Here is a 14,417-nt window from a genome sequence, read left to right on the forward strand (position 1 = left end):
ACACCTGAGCTGCTCCCATCTCCCTGGAGCTCAGTGCCCATCCCTCAGCTTGCAGGCCATGGCACAGAGGGAGTCAGGGAGGGCCATGGCAGCAGCCTCCCCGTGATGCCGAGCGCGCCCTGCCACAGGGGCTCTTGGCTCGGCAGTGACGTAGGTGGCTGTGCCCTCAGCCTCCTTGGGCCGCGGCCACAGGCAGAGGCTCCCGCTGCCTTTGAAATGCAGTTCTGCGTCCCCCAGCCGGGCTGTGGGCTTGCTGCACCGTAGAGCTGGCTTTGGGGGTGAGGCTCCCATGGGCAAACGCAGCTGCAAGCCCACCCAAGAAACCAGCTTGTTGTTCTCCAACGCCCTTTGACCTTAGGAGCCCCTTTTACTGATTAAGTGAGAACAAGTGCCGGTCCCAAAGGCCAGACTGCAGTTCAGGCCAATACTGAGAGGTCACTGGACGTGCTGCTAGCTAGAGCACCCAGACACAGCAGCCAAGCTCTCAGGTTCACAGCCCGACTGTGGGCACCACAGGACTCAAGCACCGTGTGCTGCTCAGCAGCCGGGGCAGGAACTGCGCCCGCAGCAAAGCCCCCGGTCCTGCAGGGGTGTGGACACCCTCAAGCACACTCTTCCAACAGGAAGAAGAACGCACGTGTGCTGCAGCACATTTCCCGGCCGCCATCCAGACCCGCCCGAGGGCACGTCCACACGGTGGCTCGCAGGGCTTGCAGGTGCCCATGCCTCTTCCAGAGCTGTAAGCTCCGCCCACCCACTGGGGGCACCCATTCTCCAGAAAGTTCCTTCGCCTGGCAAACCTTTATTAAACACCACTGCACTTAAGGCTCCGGCACTAACAAAGACTGCCAGCAGGCGATCGCTCCTGCGGGGGCCATAGCCAGTGAGCACAGCTGGCTCTGGCGTCCGTCCTTCCGCTCACGGAGGCTCCCCAGCCCCATGGTACTGTTTCCCCAGCCAGGGACCTTGGGAAAACCGAAGCGGCCGTGCAGGGCTGCTCTCCCTAACGGGATGTCAGCGAAGCGGCCATGCTCGAACAAGCCGCAGAGCGTGCGGGAAATGGCTGCAATCCCAGCGCACCCGGAGTAGGCTGGGACGACGGGCGGCCTCAGAGCTGCCAGGAGCTGGACGCCCGTGCCATCGGGCGAGGAGCCTGTTAGAGATGCCGTGCCCCAATGCAAGGGAGACGCGCGGGGAGCAGACAGCACAAGATAACACTGTCAGCTCCCCGAGATCCCAGGAGAACACTGTACAAACATTTCAATCAAGTGTCGTTCCGTCTCGTAATCAATCATGTAACAGAATCCAGGGAGATTACCCAGTTTCTAAATCATTCTTTTCAAGAATATACCAGGAATGAATAGCTGTTTTCTGTCTTCCTGAAACCTCCCACCCTATCAGTCAGAGAGTGACACAATAAAATTAGGAAGCCCCAGCCGCGCTAGGACGATGGACGTGAAGTGCCTTTGACACTGGGAGTGAACAGAGGGACAGGCCCTGTCTTGCCCACAGGAAGCAAGTGCCTTTGTGGTCCAGATGAGGGCGAGGCGAGGCGGCCCCACCGTTTCTGACATGGTTCTGCGCCGTCAGCCCGGGAGAGCCTGGGGGCCCCAGAGGCTCTGGGCTGTGGTGGGCAGCCCAGCTCCCATGGGGGCCTCGGCCTGGCCTGGAGGGCACCCTAGGCTAAAGCTGGGCTGCCACAAGCCACCATCTCCAGGGAATGTGGCCTGTTTTCCGATTTTATTTTATTTTATTTTTTTAATAACATTTTATTTATTTATGTGACAGGCAGACAGTGAGAGAGGGAACACAGCAGGGGAGAGGGAGAGGAAGAAGCAGGCTCCCAGCCAAGGAGCCCGATGTGGGACTCGATCCCAGAACGCCGGGATCATGCCCTGAGCTGAAGGCAGACGCTTAACGACTGCACTACCCAAGCGCCCGTTTTCCGATTTTAATCACCAGCACAGCAACTCGCAACCCCACTGCTATTTCCTGCTCAAAAGAAGCTTCGTGAGGGACTTTCGGGACCGCACAGGTGCGCACACCTCCGTGGGCTGTCCTGGGTGCTAACCCTTCTGAGCAGGAGATCCCATCGGGCAGGCACACGCAGGGGCAGAGGGACTTGTAGAAGGCACCCTTGGGGCTCCGTGCCAGTGTAAAGGTGGGGGGCTCCCTGCTGGGGGTTTGCTCACGGAAGAGAAGCATCCTCCAGGAACTCAGGAGGAAGTGCTAACCAGGTAGGACACAGCACGTGCTCCTCTGTACTTAGGCTTGCTGGCACGGGGACGCAGGCGCTGACCCCCGGTCCGGCGTCGCACGTTCCTGCTGCACGCAGCGCAGCACCCCATCCTGCCACACGTGCCGAAGCCCGGCCTCCACGGTATCCCTCCCGTGTCCTGGCCTCTCTCGAGGTCAGACAGCGCCACCGCTGGGCAGCCAGGCTGCAGAGGAAGGCGCCGCGCCCGCAGACCCACCTTGTTCATGTGCAGCTGCTGCTGGAAGTGCTGCTTGTGCTTCTCCAGGAACTGCTGGTGCTGCTGCTGGATCACCAGGTGTTGCAGGGCTGGCGCGTTCTGGGGCAGCGGGGCCGACTGGGTGCGCCCCAGCGGGCGGTGCTGCCGCAGCTTGTGCATGGATGGGGACACTCGGTCCGCACCCACCAGAGGCTGCGCGTGCAGGGGCAGCGCGCCCAGGCCTGAAAGACACCAGCCTAAAGGTAACATGGACGAGAGACAGCAGAGCAAAGAGGAGGGACCCCCGGGAGCTGCCCCGTCCCCCACCCGCTCAACCCAGAGCCCCGGGCACACGCCGCTGTGAGCCGTGAGCGTGGGCTTCGGGGAGCAGAGGCCGCCGCCTGGAGGTGGCTGTCCCAACACCCAGGCCGCTGCGTAAGCGGGCATTCTGAGTGACAGACAGGCTCCAGCGTGGCTGCCCTGTCCACTAGTGACCCCACGACACGCCTCAGAGAGCTCCAGGCCCCGGAAACGCTTGTTTTGGTCTGAGCAGCACCGCAGGCAGCCGGAATGGCTTGTGTCACGCTGAGAACGGCGGCGGAGGTCCTGGTGGCCTGGCATGTTCCAGAAGGCTGTGGAGATGGGTCTTCCCCAAGTGACCCAGAAACTAAGTTGTGGGGGACTAAAATGTCCTTGGGATCAAATTTTTGAGGGTGTCTTCAGGCGGTGACTTTATGCACAAAGGGGACACTAACGCTTGTACAAACCCTGATGCGGACCGCCAGGAGCACGCATTTCTCTGCAGGGTCCACCTGCCCACCGGCTGCACACGGCCGCTTCGCCAACCCACGCCTGCGCTGAGCGCTTAACAACCGGACTGACAACAAGCCTGGTGTAACCTGCACTGGACTCTTACTTTAATATAACCTCTTCAGGGGACTCAGGATGCCAAACACTTTTCCTCCTGTAAGCTTTTCATACGACTGTATTTTCACTTTTGCAATCTGGGGGTTTAGGCAGTTTACCGTTTTTCTAATAAATCTTTGCCCCGCTATCGGACTGCCTGCTGCCCTGGCAGCCTCAGGTGGATGGGCACAGGCTCAGGCTGAGGATGACTCGGGTCACAGGTGTCTGCCTGGGTGGGACTGCATGTGCCCGAGCACAGGAGTGGCCAGGCTCCTCGAGAGCATGGCTTCTGGAGCCACCTGAGGCGTCCCTGACGGGCGGGCACTCCTGCCTAAAAATTCTGTATGAAGACAGAAAGAGCACACACAGAGAAAAGACCCGACCCTCACAAAACTGTCCCTCACTAGTTTTTCGAGAAGTCCATCACCGCTGTCCCCTAACCTGCCATCACCTTCTGTCCAGCCCACTGTTTTCCGCAAAGAGGTTACCTTAAATTTCATTATCTGCATGGCTACTAAATCAAAGTTAGTAACACAGAAGATCGACTCATTCCCTATCAAGTTTTCTAAAAACGTTAAAAAAAAAAAAGCATGACCGAGGTGCGGTGAGGATGTACATGAGAAGTCCGCCACACGCCGCCGCACGGACGGGGTCAGAGGGGACGCAGGCCCAAGAAGGTCCCCCTCGGACACGAGGGGCTAACACACGGCTTCCTGAGTACGTGTCCCTTAGGCCTCCGTGGGCACCGGAAGGAAGGGCAAGTACGGGAGGGAGCGGCGGAGCCGTGCCGGCCCCGTGTTCTGCAGAGAAGCTTCTCTGGGCTCCAAGGAAGGAACTGGACTCCNGTCTTGCCCACAGGAAGCAAGTGCCTTTGTGGTCCAGATGAGGGCGAGGCGAGGCGGCCCCACCGTTTCTGACATGGTTCTGCGCCGTCAGCCCGGGAGAGCCTGGGGGCCCCAGAGGCTGCGGGCTGTGGTGGGCAGCCCATCTCCCATGGGGGCCTCGGCCTGGCCTGGAGGGCACCCTAGGCTAGAGCTGGGCTGCCACAAGCCACCATCTCCAGGGAATGTGGCCTGTTTTCCGATTTTATTTTATTTTATTTTTTTAATAACATTTTATTTATTTATGTGACAGGCAGACAGTGAGAGAGGGAACACAGCAGGGGAGAGGGAGAGGAAGAAGCAGGCTCCCAGCCAAGGAGCCCGATGTGGGACTCGATCCCAGAACGCCGGGATCATGCCCTGAGCTGAAGGCAGACGCTTAACGACTGCACTACCCAAGCGCCCGTTTTCCGATTTTAATCACCAGCACAGCAACTCGCAACCCCACTGCTATTTCCTGCTCAAAAGAAGCTTCGTGAGGGACTTTCGGGACCGCACAGGTGCGCACACCTCCGTGGGCTGTCCTGGGTGCTAACCCTTCTGAGCAGGAGATCCCATCGGGCAGGCACACGCAGGGGCAGAGGGACTTGTAGAAGGCACCCTTGGGGCTCCGTGCCAGTGTAAAGGTGGGGGGCTCCCTGCTGGGGGTTTGCTCACGGAAGAGAAGCATCCTCCAGGAACTCAGGAGGAAGTGCTAACCAGGTAGGACACAGCACGTGCTCCTCTGTACTTAGGCTTGCTGGCACGGGGACGCAGGCGCTGACCCCCGGTCCGGCGTCGCACGTTCCTGCTGCACGCAGCGCAGCACCCCATCCTGCCACACGTGCCGAAGCCCGGCCTCCACGGTTTCCCTCCCGTGTCCTGGCCTCTCTCGAGGTCAGACAGCGCCACCGCTGGGCAGCCAGGCTGCAGAGGAAGGCGCCGCGCCCGCAGACCCACCTTGTTCATGTGCAGCTGCTGCTGGAAGTGCTGCTTGTGCTTCTCCAGGAACTGCTGGTGCTGCTGCTGGATCACCAGGTGTTGCAGGGCTGGCGCGTTCTGGGGCAGCGGGGCCGACTGGGTGCGCCCCAGCGGGCGGTGCTGCCGCAGCTTGTGCATGGATGGGGACACGCGGTCCGCACCCACCAGAGGCTGCGCGTGCAGGGGCAGCGCGCCCAGGCCTGAAAGACACCAGCCTAAAGGTAACATGGACGAGAGACAGCAGAGCAAAGAGGAGGGACCCCCGGGAGCTGCCCCGTCCCCCACCCGCTCCACCCAGAGCCCCGGGCACACGCCGCTGTGAGCCGTGAGCGTGGGCTTCGGGGAGCAGAGGCCGCCGCCTGGAGGTGGCTGTCCCAACACCCAGGCCGCTGCGTAAGCGGGCATTCTGAGTGACAGACAGGCTCCAGCGTGGCTGCCCTGTCCACTAGTGACCCCACGACACGCCTCAGAGAGCTCCAGGCCCCGGAAACGCTTGTTTTGGTCTGAGCAGCACCGCAGGCAGCCGGAATGGCTTGTGTCACGCTGAGAACGGCGGCGGAGGTCCTGGTGGCCTGGCATGTTCCAGAAGGCTGTGGAGATGGGTCTTCCCCAAGTGACCCAGAAACTAAGTTGTGGGGGACTAAAATGTCCTTGGGATCAAATTTTTGAGGGTGTCTTCAGGCGGTGACTTTATGCACAAAGGGGACACTAACGCTTGTACAAACCCTGATGCGGACCGCCAGGAGCACGCATTTCTCTGCAGGGTCCACCTGCCCACCGGCTGCACACGGCCGCTTCGCCAACCCGCGCCTGCGCTGAGCGCTTAACAACCGGACTGACAATAAGCCTGGTGTAACCTGCACTGGACTCTTACTTTAATATAACCTCTTCAGGGGACTCAGGATGCCAAACACTTTTCCTCCTGTAAGCTTTTCATACGACTGTATTTTCACTTTTGCAATCTGGGGGTTTAGGCAGTTTACCGTTTTTCTGATAAATCTTTGCCCCGCTATCGGACTGCCTGCTGCCCTGGCAGCCTCAGGTGGATGGGCACAGGCTCAGGCTGAGGATGACTCGGGTCACAGGTGTCTGCCTGGGTGGGACTGCATGTGCCCGAGCACAGGAGTGGCCAGGCTCCTCGAGAGCATGGCTTCTGGAGCCACCTGAGGCGTCCCTGACGGGCGGGCACTCCTGCCTAAAAATTCTGTATGAAGACAGAAAGAGCACACACAGAGAAAAGACCCGACCCTCACAAAACTGTCCCTCACTAGTTTTTCGAGAAGTCCATCACCGCTGTCCCCTAACCTGCCATCACCTTCTGTCCAGCCCACTGTTTTCCGCAAAGAGGTTACCTTAAATTTCATTATCTGCATGGCTACTAAATCAAAGTTAGTAACACAGAAGATCGACTCATTCCCTATCAAGTTTTCTAAAAACGTTAAAAAAAAAAAAGCATGACCGAGGTGCGGTGAGGATGTACATGAGAAGTCCGCCACACGCCGCCGCACGGACGGGGTCAGAGGGGACGCAGGCCCAAGAAGGTCCCCCTCGGACACGAGGGGCTAACACACGGCTTCCTGAGTACGTGTCCCTTAGGCCTCCGTGGGCACCGGAAGGAAGGGCAAGTACGGGAGGGAGCGGCGGAGCCGTGCCGGCCCCGTGTTCTGCAGAGAAGCTTCTCTGGGCTCCAAGGAAGGAACTGGACTCCGCAGAGGCTGAGCTTCCGGGCTTGATCACGGCGCAGGAACAAGCTGCTCCGAGGGTCCGCGTGCATGTGAGCCTGGCGTCCGTGGCGCTTGCTGCCCTCCCTACGGGAGAGGCTCCCCACAAGCAGAGGCGCTGCCGTCACGTGGGGTGGTGCTGAGGACACAGGCCACCGCCCCCGTGGGGACACGGGCAGATGGGGGGAGGAGACTGTTCTGGCCCACCCACCCACCCTGGATTTCACTACGGGCCTCCTGTAAAACCCTGGGGCTGTCCCCCTCAGGGACTGGTTGCAGTTCAGAAAACTGAACGTCCAACCTTACTGGCCAGGTGACTTACAGCTGGCCCTTCAGGGCATTAACAAGAGTTTCTGATGACAGACCATTATTTGGCTTTTAGTATATATGACAAAAGACGTTTAAGCATAAAAGCACATTACATTGAGATCAAATTCTATCCTAGGTGACCCAGCTGTCGGCAGAGGCCTGCTGTGGCCCGCTGGGCGCAGGGGCAGAGCCTGACCTGCGGCTCCTGGACCCTGCTCGGGGCAGGGAGGCCGGGCTGCCTGGGGCCTCTTTCCCTGAGCACCTGGCCAGCTGGGCTCCGTTCTTCGGGCCCACGGCACTGGTAGAGGTCTGTCTGTGGTCGAGCAAACCGACAACACCCGACCCCAGTACTGAGAGAGGACCCACCCAGCGTGACAGACCTTTGCTCCTTCCAGCGGGACTGGGGGTGGGCCAGCGGTCCTGAAGTCATAAGGCCAATGGTAACTCCTGGCGTTTAGCCAGTCATCCAGGTTCAAGATGTGCTGTACACAGCACTAACTGGTGAGTTTGCTGACACGCCCCACCAGATATGGGGGCTGAAGAGGCAAAGATGAAGAGTCAGGCTGGCCTGATGTTCTGGACCCAGTTCTGAAGTGCTGGCCTCTGCACAATGAGGTTCTGGTTAAGCAGATGAACTTGCACTGAATGAGCGAATCATGTGGCCTGGGTCCTTAGGAATCCATTCGATGCGTTCCACTGCCCTACACACCACAATGAAACTCTTTAAAACCCTTTAAAAAACAGTAAGCCAGGCAAGACTGAGGTCTAACTAGTGGTTTCTCAATTCTGGCTGCACATGAGCATAGCCTGAGCGCTGCAAGAACAACCGTGTGTGGCAGGGGTCTGTCTGGACCGGTCGGCTTTGCCGGAGCTTCTAGGGGCCTGGATAGGGCCAGGGATTGCTGGTTAGGTCCCAGGTGCAGGAGCCCCATGCCAGTCGTGCTCAAACCCCTCCTGGGACTCATGGTTTTCAGGACAAACGAGAACAAACGGGAGCATGTAATCCCTGCTGCAGAGGACAGCAGAGCCCCCACGNCCCAGGTGCAGGAGCCCCATGCCAGTCGTGCTCAAACCCCTCCTGGGACTCATGGTTTTCAGGACAAACGAGGAACAAACGGGAGCATGTAATCCCTGCTGCAGAGGACAGCAGAGCCCCCACGCTCAGAAGTACAACTGTGGGCAAAGGCTGCCTGTGCACCCCCCTTACCAGGCTGGGGCAGGCCCTGCGAGTAACCAGAAGACTAGAAAGATGCCACATTTCCTCCAGGTGCAACACCTGTTCCCTCCTCTGGCCTTTCTCCCCCTGCTCCCCTGAGACTCCCACCCAACGTCTCAGCACCACCACTTCTCCAGGAAGCCTTCCTTTCCTGATACCCACCCTGAGTGCCCAGCCCCAACCACACAGCTCTCAGGGACCTCGGGGTCCGTCTCCCCGGGGCCTGGCATGGAGGAGATGCTGGGCTGAGAGTTCTGGCCCTGGCCACTCAAGCACCACACTGGCGGGCTATCTGGCCAGGAGAGCACGCAGTGCTCAGCAGACGGGGTTTCCTTCGCAAAACGGTGGTTCCATCTTCGCCCCCTGCCTTGCGTAGTTAGAGGCCAGATCTCCGGGAGTGTATCGGGGATGCTGCTCTTCTCAGGAGAAGATTCGAGTGAATGGCTCCTGCCTGTTGAGTGCCTCGCTGGGGCAGCAGAAAGCAAGGAGGCGACTGCCACACGGAAGGAAGGATGCGGCCCTGAGACTGGCACCTTGTCACCGCTCTAGACCTGGGCCAGCCTCTTCTCCCCCAGGGCCTCTGCTGCCCGCGTTTATGTGATGAGCTGATCTAGCTCGGACCTTCTCTCTGTCTGATTGTTGTGACTAGCCACAAGCACTCACGGAGACGCAGGCCCGCTGGCTGGGGAGTCTCGGAAACCCCGACTTCCCCTTGCTGCGCCCCCAGAGCTGCTTGCTACAGGCCTTCTGCACACCAAGCCTGTGTGGGTGTGGGGAGCCGGCTGGCCACGCAGTGGAAGTGCAGTGTCTGCTCTCCAGAAGGGGAGCTGAGCAGGAGGCAAGCATCATGGAGCCGAGCTGAGGCAGGGGCTTCGCCAGATGCAGGCAGAGTGCACGGGAGGAAGGCCACGCCTGACGGGAGTGGGGATGGAGACTGGGGCAGAGCCGGTGTGGGAGCCGGGCCAGGTAGGGAGAAGGGCGGTTCTGGTTGGTGAAGGGAAAACCCGCACAGCCACGAGCCGCGCAGGGAAGAGGCAGCCCGCGCCCGGGGCCCACTGAGCGCCCTGCCTTCGCTCCTGGCCAGCATTGCCCAACAGGCCCTTCTGTGTGGACACAGACTGTCCACATTCACATGGCTCAACAGCCTCCAGCCACACGGGCACCCACGAAGCCCCACAGGGGACTGAGAAACCGAGTGTTTACTTCACTCTTGGGTCTTTCATTTTCAACTTCAGTGGCCACGTGGGGCCAGTGCTCCTGCACAGGACGGCTCTGTGCGGGGCAGTGCTCCCACCGAGACCCAAATCAGGGCCCTGTTCCCAGGGAGGGGGTGAGGAAGGGGCCACGAGAACGGGGACGGACCAACGGGGTGGCCTGGGGGAGGTGAGGGAGACAGCAGGGTTGAAGGTTTAAAGTTCTAAACCTGAAAGTAACCACCACAACCAACGTCTAACGGGGCACAGCACCAGATGCCCTCCTGCACGAGCACACACCTCACTGAGCCCTCACAACACTCAAAGGGCAGATTACTTGTGTTATCCCCACTTCACATATGGGGAAACTGAGTCATGACACACGGGAAGACCTCCCAAGGTCACTGAGCTGGGATGAAGCGGAGACGAAGGAGCCCGTGTTCTTGGCCACGGCCCTGCCTCCAGCACCTCCAGATGGGGTGCCCGGGAACTGGGACGGGGCCTGTGGATTTGGGGGCAGGGTGGGCGGGGAGCCAGCCGGGCCCTGGACAGTTGTGCCCCAGCCTCACCACCACAGGCAGGCCCTCGGCAGCTGCCGTCGCAGACAGGGCCACGAACCGCATGCAGAGGACAGAAGCAGCAATGTGGTCAACCACAAGGGGTCAAGTTCAGCAAATTTACTGGAGAGGTGAGGTCCCGTCAGGAAAGACCACTTCCCCGGAAGCTGCGGGGTGTGGCATTGGGAATGCTCTTTAACGGTGGGTGACGAGCACACATTCCTGTGATGAGATGAGCAGGGGACCAGGATCACGAGGATGGTCAGGTGTCGCTGACGTGTTACTAAATGACACGACACGGAAACGCAGGCGTCCCTCACTGCTCAGGCCCCTGATATTGAGTGTGACAGGGACGATGTGCAATTTCAGATAAAACCCTTGAAACCCCTGTGCTCACGACCTGTTGTCCGAAAGTTGGGGAGATGTGCGAGTCTTCCATTTCCTCTACACGCTGCAGACCCCTCAACTCTGGAGAGGATGCTGACCCCAACGCCAGCATCGGGGGAACCAGACAGACACACAGACACGAAGGAGCGCTGGTGGAAGATGGAGCTCACCATCTGCAGACACACGTGAGGGCAGGACGCGGCCCCTCGTGCCCAGACCAGCCCCGTGTAGCCACAGGTCAGGACCCTGTGACCCGCTCAGCACCTGTGTTTTCCACCCAAGCATCAGGGAGTGTGAAAGGGGGCGGCTCTGAGGTTATTTTCGATTCTAATTCTGAACAAATAATCACATTTCCGGGAAGCCACGCACGAAGCCGGGGAGGATGTGGACGTGAAGGACATCCGTGCAGCAGGACGCCTGCTGCAAATCCACACAGTCGTCACCTGAAGCGAACAGGGCTGTTGCCAGGCAAATCTCTGACGAATTTCACATTTTTCCCTAAATATAGCCATTCCTTAGGGCACATTTAAAATTCTCACCGCTAGTAGAAATGGACTGTCTACTAGAGTCAAGTGCGGGCTTTTCTCACACGTTCAACGGGCTCCGGAGGCGAACGCAGATGCGAACAGCCGTCCCTCTCGAGAGCTTACACAGAAGGTACTCCTGTCGCCTAGTTTTACTCCGTCTACATCGTTTTGCAGGTGAGACTCGGAGGATGAAACCGTACGCCCTCACATGGGCGGGGCCACGGACAGGAATTCCGGGATGGAGATGGGCCTCCCCGCGGGCCCGCCCGAGCCCCCCGTGCTCACCTGTGACGAGGGGCGTCTGCGCGGGCGGCTGCTCCAGCAGGACCATGTGCTGCAGGAGCGGGTTGTGCGCAGCCCCGCCGTCGCGCTCCAGGGGCGCCGTGCTCAGGTAGGGAGTGAGGTGGGTGCCGGGGAAGAGGGAGATCCGCTGCTGGAGGGCTGGGAGAGCGAGTCTCTCGGCTTCCTGCTGGCCGGCCGCCCCCTGGAGAGGCACAACCGTGACGCCCGGGCCAAGGGCCTGGGACAGCCGCCCCGCAGCACGCGCACCCACCAACGCCTACTCACAGCAGACGGGCCGGTGGCAGGCAGTCCCAGCGTGATGTTGGGCAAGGATGGCGACGTGTAGAGGGGGAGTGGGGCCACGGAGCCTTCTCGAGTCACGAGTCTGTGCGCCAAGCTGGTCTGGAGACAGAACACATGACGGCCGTCACACACGGTCTGTCCCCAACAAGCGTGGGCAGCACACACCGTGAGACATCACAACAGAAAGTGTTTTGGGGCAGGCCCCGCTGGGCTCTGAGACACCACAGTACACACGTATGTTAACACGTCACAAACATGGACTCACAATCCATCGGACTCCTGTTTGTTTTTATTCAGATTGCTAATTCACTGTAAAACTATCAAGAAAATCTAAGGTAGTGTATTTTAAAATATATTCTTGGTTGTGAAGGTCTTTTCAAACACAACATCAGAGGCAGAAACTGAAGAAAACGTTGATTAAGAAAATCCCTCACAGAAAAGGAAATAACTGTTGCAGCAATGCTGGCCACATGTCAGGCAGAGAAAGCTGAATATGAAAAGAGCTCACAGATCAAACAACAATTAACAACGAGAAAAATCACATGGAAAGGCAAATGACAAAGAGCCAATATTAAGGGAGAATAAACTCACAAAAAATACCCAATATCATCAGTAATCTAAAAACATATTTAAAACCCTATCAAGCCAGCAAAGATTTTTACAACTGAGAATACTCTCTTGGTCTCGAGGAACAGAAGCACACTGCTGGCTGGGTTATAAGTTGGCACACTCTTTCTGCCGAAAAATTAGGTAATCTATGTCAAAAGCCTTAAAAAATGTATCTAACTTACGATCCTAAAACTCCACTCTTAGGACGGACCCTAGAAAATGACGCTGGAGGCAGAGGGCTGTGTGTCCTGTGGTGTGTCCACGGTTAGAGAGACAAAGGCACATGGGGCCCTCGGGAGGTGGGGGAAAACCGTCCCGATTGGCTGGATTCTCACTGAGGTGTTGTTAAGTTAGAAAAGCCAGTTGTAGAACTGTACACTTTTTCAAAAGCAGACACACGGAAGGCTGGGACAGAAAGACAGGAAAGGGCTAGCAGAGCATTCTCTGAGATCTGAACACTACGTCATCTTTTTGCTTCTAGAATGATAGTCTTTGCTACAAAGGACACTTTATTCACCCCAACATCGCCCTAGAGTAGATATCAGTCCACGTGCTGAGCCAAGGGGCAGAGAGAACGAGCACATGGCGTTGCCACACGCTGGCTGGGAGGGTTTGCAGACGGAGTCTGTGCAACGGAAAATCATAGGACTGGTGGACATCCGACCAGTCTTCTCTTAGTCCCTCTCGCACTGTGGTACGTAAGTAAAGAGCAGAAACACTCCAGTACCTCCAAATCTCATATCCAAGGAAAAAATGATGAGTTGAAAGTTATCATCAATTTGCTGTAGACAACAGGGGAGGACTGACTGCCGGCCTGGCTCGAAAACAGCCTCTTCTTCCTGTTGGAGGTGGGAGCAAGCTCGGGCTCCCCTCGGAGGCTGCAGGCTTGCTCCCAGAACAGCGCGCTGACACTAGTCCAGGGAGGTGACTGGTTTCCCAGTGCACGTAAAAGTTACGTGTCCACGATCCTCTAGTCTGTTGAGCCTGGGGCGGCTGTGGCAGGTTCCTCAAGTCAGACAACAATTCGCCGCATCGACCGACTTCCTTTCACGATTCCTCTCGCACGTGATGCTGTTTGATGGCATTTTAACCACAGGAGAACTTCCTGCCGCTGCTTTATCACCTAATCGTACGTAGTATCCTAAATCCTCTGTTGTCTCTTCAACGGTCTTCACGGCACCGTCAGTCACCAGGACTGGATTCCGTCCCAGGAAACCACTTTCTCTGCTCGTCCGCAGGAAGCCAGTCCTCATTCCTCACGTCTGATCACAGGACTGTCGCGATTCAGCCCCATCTTCAGGCTCCACTTGTGATTCCAGTCCTGCTGCCGTTTCCAGCCCGTCTGCACTGACTTCCTCCACGGAAATCCTAAAACTTCACTTTGTTTAAAAAAAAAAAAAAGACAACATCTGCAAAGCACGATAAAGGGACGTGTGCCTGCAGCCCCTCGTGGTCCGTGCGGACCCTCCATGCCCTGCAGGACAGCCGGCGCTGCTGCTGAATGCAGCCCTATTTCAGTGTCTTTTGGAAACACCATCTTTGGAAGCGGTGAGCACAAAGCAGGAAGCCGTGTGTTCTTGGCGCCAGGGCACCCGGTGTGTGCGTGCCCACACTCCGCTCACTGGGAAGCTGTGCAGGCCTGACCCAACAGCCGCCATGGAAAGTATTTTCCCTCGACAGAAGCACTTCTTGTCACACGTAAAAGCAGTACCAACAAGCTATGCTTTAGAGAAAACGGTTGAGATTGCCAAGGGAGGCACGGCCCCACTGGATCGTAATTATCCGGGAACAAAATAAGCAGACATCCTAATGTCTGCAAAGTTATAATTTCCTCTTTATAATCACTCTATTTTTTTACCTAATTTATTTTTAGAAATAAGGCAGTCTTCTGAGAATGACTGGGGATGCTGATTGCCCACATACACTGTGCTGGCGGCCTCCATCTGCCCTGCGCCGGGTGCCTCAGCTCCCATGCTCTGCACAAAGTTGGGCCCTGGCCACACACCCCACATTGTGCCGGCGTCCTGAGCTGGAGGGAGCTGCTGTCTCTGCATCCTGGGAGCCTGCTTCCTCTGTGTGAAGGGGGCCGCCGTGGCAGGGCAGTGGGGGAGGG

At 58.0% G+C, this 14,417-nt stretch overlaps 1 protein-coding gene across 1 annotated transcript in view; it reads right to left on the reverse strand.

Annotated features, from left to right (window-relative positions):
- HDAC4 (histone deacetylase 4) overlaps nt 1-14,417 on the reverse strand; it is a 166,381-nt gene that overhangs the window by 62,168 nt on the left and 89,796 nt on the right. Inside the window, exons 8-10 of the mRNA XM_034655536.1 lie at nt 11,678-11,794; nt 11,396-11,594; nt 5,180-5,400 (exon numbers count right to left, since the gene is read on the reverse strand). Coding sequence (XP_034511427.1) covers nt 5,180-5,400; nt 11,396-11,594; nt 11,678-11,794 — 537 coding nt within the window. The remainder of the gene's footprint in view (nt 1-5,179; nt 5,401-11,395; nt 11,595-11,677; nt 11,795-14,417) is intronic.

This window comes from Ailuropoda melanoleuca, chromosome 2 (genome assembly GCF_002007445.2).
Source record: "Ailuropoda melanoleuca isolate Jingjing chromosome 2, ASM200744v2, whole genome shotgun sequence".
NCBI classification, from domain to species: domain Eukaryota; kingdom Metazoa; phylum Chordata; class Mammalia; order Carnivora; family Ursidae; genus Ailuropoda; species Ailuropoda melanoleuca.